This window comes from Chenopodium quinoa, unplaced genomic scaffold (genome assembly GCF_001683475.1).
Source record: "Chenopodium quinoa cultivar QQ74 unplaced genomic scaffold, ASM168347v1, whole genome shotgun sequence".
NCBI classification, from domain to species: domain Eukaryota; kingdom Viridiplantae; phylum Streptophyta; class Magnoliopsida; order Caryophyllales; family Amaranthaceae; genus Chenopodium; species Chenopodium quinoa.
Window position 1 is genome coordinate 915,145 of NW_018742890.1, and position 7,499 is coordinate 922,643.

At 34.8% G+C, this 7,499-nt stretch overlaps 1 protein-coding gene across 2 annotated transcripts; it reads left to right on the forward strand.

Annotated features, from left to right (window-relative positions):
- Positions 1–1,821: 1,821 nt before the first annotated feature.
- LOC110726935 (ras-related protein RABA5a-like) lies at positions 1,822–6,280 on the forward strand. 2 transcript variants are annotated; one of them, XM_021906480.1, is made up of 5 exons: positions 1,822–2,099; positions 2,323–2,419; positions 4,516–4,693; positions 4,784–5,132; positions 5,652–6,280. In XM_021906480.1, exons 4-5 carry the CDS (start codon positions 4,793–4,795, stop codon positions 5,984–5,986), a joined length of 675 nt encoding a protein of 224 aa, XP_021762172.1. In that variant the 5' UTR covers positions 1,822–2,099; positions 2,323–2,419; positions 4,516–4,693; positions 4,784–4,792; the 3' UTR covers positions 5,987–6,280. The 2 variants fall into 2 exon arrangements, with proteins under 2 accessions (XP_021762172.1, XP_021762171.1); XM_021906479.1 differs by lacking the exon at positions 2,323–2,419.
- The last annotated feature ends 1,219 nt before the right edge of the window (positions 6,281–7,499 follow it).

Consider the following 7,499-nt stretch of genomic DNA (forward strand, 5'->3'; position numbering starts at 1 on the left):
CGGCCTGGTGGTTGGGCGACGGTGGTCAGGCGGCAGCAAGGGTCCTGGGCGGTGCTGCGGTGGTGGTTACGGTGGCAACAAGCTTCGACCCCCCTTTTTTTTTTGGTTTGATCGTGAATGCAGTAGGAGGGAGAAAGCTTAGGGTTTTTTTTTTTTTTTTTTTTTTACGTGAGATTAGAGGGGGGAAATAAGGGTTTTAGTTTTTCTAGTTCTTATAAAACTAAGATTAAGGTTTGGGCTTAAAGTAAGTGGGTTTTAGGTAAAAGAATGGGTTTAGTAATTTATGGGTTGGGCTTGCATATTAATGCATGATTACAATATGGGTAGGGAAATAATTTTAATGAAATAGTTTTATTAGTTTTATAAACATTAAATTTATTTGCTTAAATCATAGTAAAATAATTTATATAAATAAATAACTATAATCAAATATTCACAAAAATATGTTAAAATATAATTTTAAATTTCACAAAATTACGGGGGATTACAACCACTTTCTCCCTCTGAACCAACAACAGCCACCACCGCCCAGGTCGCAACTAGCCAACTACCTCTTCCTACCCTCTCCCTTGCCGATGCGCCTCTCCTTCCCCCAGTATCACCACCCCCTTCCCCAAAAATCCCTTGAAATCTCCCCAATTTGAACCTCCAAAACCCTAATTTATTCCTTGTGATTTTGCATCAATTTCTGCAATTCCTCCTTCAAATTGTGAGAATTTCCTCTGTGTTGCAATTGAATCATAAGATTATGGTTTAAAGGAGGCTTTTCGAGCTTGAAACCCAGTCCGATGGAAAGCCCCAACCTTTGTTTCTTTAGTTTTTTTTGTTTTTTTTGTTTATAATAATGATTTCTCCCTCAAAAGAAAAGGTTTTCGATCTCCTTCGAAAGACAAGATTTTTTCGATCTCCCTCGTAAGACAAGGTTTTTCGACCTCCTTCGAAAGACAGGGTTTTTCTCCTCTTTTTGAGGGGGAATTTCTTTAGCTTAAAATCTGGGATAATAGATCTGAAGGATTGCCGTGAAATTGTTTCGTTGGTGAAATATTATGCGGGGTCGCAAAGGTTATCAAATTTTCAAATACGGTCAGATAAATCTGATGGAAATCATCCTCACGGCTACAAGGGATCGTTAGATTGTCTCTCCAACAAGGCTGTATTTTCCAGCGATATAAGCGAGAGATGTTCCACGTTGCAAGATCTGCTCGACGATCGTAGTTTTTATTTGATTCAAATTATGTATTTGTTAAATTCGGTTATCGCTGTAGATGTCGTATGACTTATTATCAATGAATTAATTTTACTATTAAAAAAAAGGGTTTGAAGGCAATATTTCGTGACCTCTATGCGTAATGTAGACCCCATCATTACGTCATGTCATATACTCAACTCCTCATTATAAAACGTCACCCACTTTACTCCTCAATATACCATGTCACCCACACAATCGATAATACTCCATGTCTCAACTCTCAACTATATTGAAAATATATACTTCATATATGGATGAGGAGGTTCGAATATTTGACCTCTTAAAATAAATTATTGTTTAACCATCTATGCTAATTATCAATTACTTCCTCTATTCTTTAATACTAGCAACACTTCTCTTTTCACGCTTGCCAATGCAGTATTTCAATTATTAATATCTTTAATTGTTAATGTGTAAAAATTATAAAAATTTGATATTATGAAAGTATAAATTGAGACGAGTAAAACAAGGTCCTACATGAGTATATTTTTATTAACCTATAAATTACCAAAACTAGTCAAATTGAGATAAAACCGAGGAAATATGTTCTAATCTTGCACACAAATTAATTATTAATATTATACTACAATAAAACGATGACACGTGTCAACAGTAACTTGTAAAACCAATAAAACAACGTCCTGTGTAAAGTGTGGTTTAAAAAAAACAAAAAAAATAAAATAAATACGGAGTACAAAGTACAGTATTTAGGGGGAAAAAAAAACGTTTCCAAAAGGATATTGGAGGTATTCACGTGCACCCCTCCCTGTCTCTTTCCTCCATTGAAGCGGCTACTCTGAATTCTCCGTTGAAGCGGCTTGTGAGCTTTCTCTCTTCCATTGAAGCATAGGTAAGATGTTTTTGTTAATCATCGAATATCAGTTTCAAAATCTAGTGTTAATCGTTGATTTAATTCAATTTAGGGTTTTTCTAGGGTTGATTTTGGAACTATTGGTTACATTTAATTATTGGAATGCTGGAATTCGCTATTCATATTCTTAAGCGAGAAGAATTTAAATTGATGATTGAGTCAGATTTGATTGCTAATGTGTTGAAAAACCCTTGAATGTTAGGATGGAACTTTGAAAATGGAATTTTTCTCCCTGGGCTCAGGGCGGCCTCTCTTCCTGCCCTGGCTCAGGGACGGGCCTGCGTACTTACTGTACTCAGGTTCGTCTCTCTCTTGTTGCCTAGAACATCATTTTAGCTTTTGCGTCTGAATTATTTACTTGCTTTGAAACTAAAATTGGCTTATTTTGTGCAAAACGTTCTGGTGATTAGCCCGTGATCTGAATCCAAATTCTTTGGTGATCACTTCACTGATTTATGTTATGTTTGGGTGTTTGACTTTTAATGCTTATTGATTATCCACTAAGGTCTAACTAGCTGGTTATAGATTCTATACATCTGTACTGATATCTTTGGCTGAAACTCACCTAATTAAACTTAAAATCATGGCATTGGTAAAACTTTCAAAGCTGGTGCAATGCTACCTCCAAGAGTTACCTTAATGGTGACGATTGTGACGCTGTTGGTTGAATGATGATCAGTCCTTGATAGAATCAAGGTGCATTTCTAACCAGCTCAATGCTTTATGTGGTATGAATTTAGACTAATTTACCTGAAGATTTGATTCCTCTCGATTATAGTTAGTTAAATAAGAGTTCAACCTCATTGTTTTAATTTCTCTACTATGGAGATTTTAAAACAGAACTATCGCAAAGATAAGTGAAATACATGAATTGACCTTGTATTGGATCTGGAAAGATGCATCTGTTAGAGATGGATGTGTGAAAACAGCGTTAGAGATAAAATTCAAATTGATGGTATTTGAAGGAAGGTTAAAAATGCAAGTACAGTATTGAGGATAAGATAAGGTAGAACAAATAACTTTGGTTTGAGCATGTGAAATGTCAACCAATAGAAGCATTGATATGAGAGAAGTTGGATTCTAGATGAAGCCAAGGGAGGGCAAAGATGACTTGAATGGGGAGGGAGGTGCAAAATGACATGAAGCAGTTGGGATCAGTAGTTGATGTAGGAAGATAATATTTGTCAATGGCCAATCTTATCCATGCATTAGACCCCATCCTATTGGGATTGAGGATGTGTCATTGTTGTTGGTGAAACTTAGTGAAATGGATACAAACACCAGTTACATCAAGGCTCATGTAATGAGATCAACCCATTGTTTCCGGTGTGATTAAGAAACTCGATGGCTCTCTTTTCCCCAAATATTGTCAAATATGGTTTATGTAGGATACTTAAAGCGGAGGAATGAGGTCAATTGTAAGGGAATTTAATGAGCTTAAGTGGTTGAAGTCCCTTTGTATGACAATCCTCCTTGCTCAAAATTGTGTCATTGATGTAGTGCTCTAAAGTAGGAAAAGAGAAGGCCATCGGAGATCTTGATTAAGTGGTTGTATCGATTAATGTTCCACATAATTTAGAGCTAAAGCAAACATCCATGGAATATCATGAATGCCAAAATTTGTATGGATTTTCACTCATCTAGGAGATGAAGGCTGTACATGAGGCTCACCAATAATCTCATTGGAAAAGCCTTTTCTTTACGCCATAAAGAATTATTGCATAGGAGGCTAAAAGTATATTTCCAGAAGTCATTGTCCCAAGGGTGATAACTGATAAGAATAGAATTTATTACATAGAATGCCGAGATAGTGGGAGTTGCAGTTACTTTTCTTTCTCCCTGCTGAATGTTGTTCAGCTCTTCTTGAATGTGTAAACTTAGTATGCTTCAACTAGTTCAACTAACAAGCAAATCTTCTTATTCATGACATTTCAAGTTATACTTTATTGTAGAAAGGTATCATTGAAAACGTATGAGGATCGATTTGCCTTTTGAAATCCTTGTACACTTTACATCATGAAACTTTATAAACATAAGATCGGTTGAATACATATAAACAATTTCTTTGTAGACAATATTTTTAAACTTGACCATGAAATGATTGGTAAATGGTAATCATATAGGATATTTTAGAAGGTCATTTAATGATCCAAAATCCTACCTTGGATGTTGGTAAATGCAGAATCAGTGTAGCAATTCCATATCATCCAACCATAATTAACCCAGGAGTAGACTGTATGAGGTGTTGGCTGTTGGTAATCACAAAGGTGGTTTAAGTCGATGTAAAAATGAGGTTTCTGTGTTATATGATTCCTTTATATATTTGTTTTTCCATCTAGCTGTGGACATTGAATAGACGTGCCCATAATTTGTACGTTTTTTTCCCCTGTTACAGGTTAGCTATTGCTACCCTGCTTGCTGTTTTGGTGGGAACTTTGCGAGTTTGCTTAGAGGAATCAGTGAGTACCTTACTATTGATGATTTTTTTGGCTTCCTTTCAAGGGTTGTGCATAGTCTTCACTTGCTCTCTGTATTTCATGTCACTTCACTAGGGAAGAAGCATCTATATTCTGGTACTGTTACTGAACTCGTGATATATATTTTTATTTATTGAAGACTAGAGGACCCTTTGTTTGAATATCTAAAGCTGATTTCATCATCAGGTGTTTAAGATGGCATTTTATTCAGAGGAACAAACTACTGAGGATTATCTCTTTAAGATAGTATTAGTTGGTGATTCTGCTGTTGGGAAGTCTAATTTGCTTGCAAGATTTGCTAGAGATGAGTTTTACCCAAATTCAAAGTCTACTATAGGTGTAGAGTTTCAAACGCAGAAGATGGAGATAAATGGAAAGGAAATCAAAGCTCAAATTTGGGACACTGCTGGTCAGGAGCGGTTCAGAGCTGTTACATCAGCATATTACAGAGGTGCAGTTGGGGCTCTTTTGGTGTATGATATCAGTAGACGCCAAACATTCAATAACATTAGCAGATGGCTTAATGAACTTCACAGTAAGCATATATATGGATTTACCTGATTATTGGTTGTGTTTGGTAATTTTATCATAAAGCACCAATCCATGACTTTGATGTCTACTACTGTTTGATTATATTATCTCAATTCTCAATATGTTTCTAGGTAGATAGCATCTGTACTTAGAAGCACTTAGTTGTGAGTTGATTATATTGTTTTTGCTAATTGTGACATTTTCCTTAAAACTACAATGCTAAGATTGTCATCTTACAGCTCTGGCTTCCCCCCCCCCCCCTCTCTCTCTCTCTCTCTTGCCACTTCCTCTGTACAGTAATATGTGAAGAAAGGAGATTGAAAATGACGGTAGTACTGTAAAAGTTTTAAACTGAAGCTTATCCATAAAGATCTGTCTAATCAATATGAGATGTTGATTAAAACAAAAAAGTGCCCTTTTTGGGTATCAACAGGTTATGTAATGAGTGCTAAGACTGTATTATGTTCCCTTCCTATTAAATATTCTCTCGTTGAATTGATAAATTATGATGTTTGTTTTGCAGCGCATTCCGATATGAATGTGGTTACAATACTCGTAGGGAACAAATCGGATCTCAAGGATGCAAGAGAGGTGTCAACTGCTGAAGGGAAGGCTTTGGCAGAGGCACAAGGCCTGTTCTTCATTGAGACTTCTGCCTTAGATTCATCCAATGTGGCTGCTGCTTTCCAGACCGTTGTTATAGAGATCTATAACATCTTAAGCCGTAAAGTTATGCAATCCCACGAGTTAAAGAAGAATGATTTATCGTCCTTGAGTAATGGCAGGACAGTCGTTCTGCAAGGAGACGAAAATACCACCGTGGAACAACCAAAAAAGGCTGGATGTTGCAGTTCTTAACTCGGAAATGTGATGCCTATGCTGTTGTCCTGATGCTTCTGGAAACTAAATCATTTGTGGTTATTTCATTCATTTATTACTGGATGCTATCGTGAAAGTATGGAAGACTAAAATTGTAAATTTTATTGAAGATTAGTAAAATTTCTAGTCTTTGTGGTGTAGGTTGCTGTATATTCATCTGTATTTTGCCTGCATGATTAAATTGCCTTACAGTGAAAATGTAATAACTACTCCGTATGTAGTCATGAAAAAGCAGACACCAGTTCATCACAACGATGACATGGTTGTTCTTTATCGACTTTAAGTGGTGCCAAAGCCTTAACAAAAAAACTTCCTGCAGAATTACTGAACTATAAATTTATCTAGATAAATGCACGAAAATTGTATTTTTGTAATGACACATATATGGTACATGCATTGCTAGACCAAAGCAGGTAGCAAATGATGTAGCAAATCAATTAATGTCTTCAAAATTGAGTCTCTAAATGAACTCCGAACATTTGAGTATCTACATTCCAAAATCCAATAATGACTAAGGCCTTGTTCTTTAGAGCTGCTCTGCTTAGATCAAATCTGCTCTGCTCTGCTCAGCTCAAATCTAATCTGCTTTGCTCTACTCTGTTTTCAAATAATAATTAATAATAACAATAATAATAATTAATATTTATTAATAATAATAATAATAATTAATATTGTATTGATGATAATAATTAATGTGTTTAAACAAACAATAATAAAAATTAATAATTATTAATATTAATAATATTTAATATTCATAATAATAATTAATAATTCACAATATAAAGATTAATATTTAATAAATATTAATTAATAATTAATAATAATAATAATAACAATTTCTTTTTTGAACGGAATTAATAACAATGAAGATCAAAGCGACAATGAAGGTGATAACAATGAAGATCAAAGCGACAATGAAGATGATGAAAATGAAGATCATATGGAAGTAGATGGTTAATACACCACAATGTTAAACTCTTATGTTCCTATTTTGATATGTGGCTGTAATTAAGTGTAGATGTTAAACTATTGTCTTTTATCTTTCTACTATTAACATATGTTAAAGATGGTACACATTTATTTATGTTTTCATTCACCTAAATCAATGGTATGCACTTAATAATAATGTAACACCCCCGATTTACTAGCTAATAATAGATAATAAATAAAGGAAAAAAATAAACAACCTTTGAATAAAAATGCGGAAGCATACACCTAAATCGGAGGCATTACTGCCACACTCAACAACTTGTCAAGTGCTAAGGCTTACAAAATCCCAATAATTACAACTCAATAATCTAAGTGAGCTATTAATAAACCCTTACAAACTCGTTATAAAATACTAATCGAAACACTTGAGCTCCTTTAGCTACGATCACTTGATCAACATGTTTAGACAACTTGACTGCTCACCATTAAGGACAAATTCCGAAATAGATCGTCGCAGGGTGATGAGTGACATTTATGTTACCCTTAGGGGTAGTGTATTGGT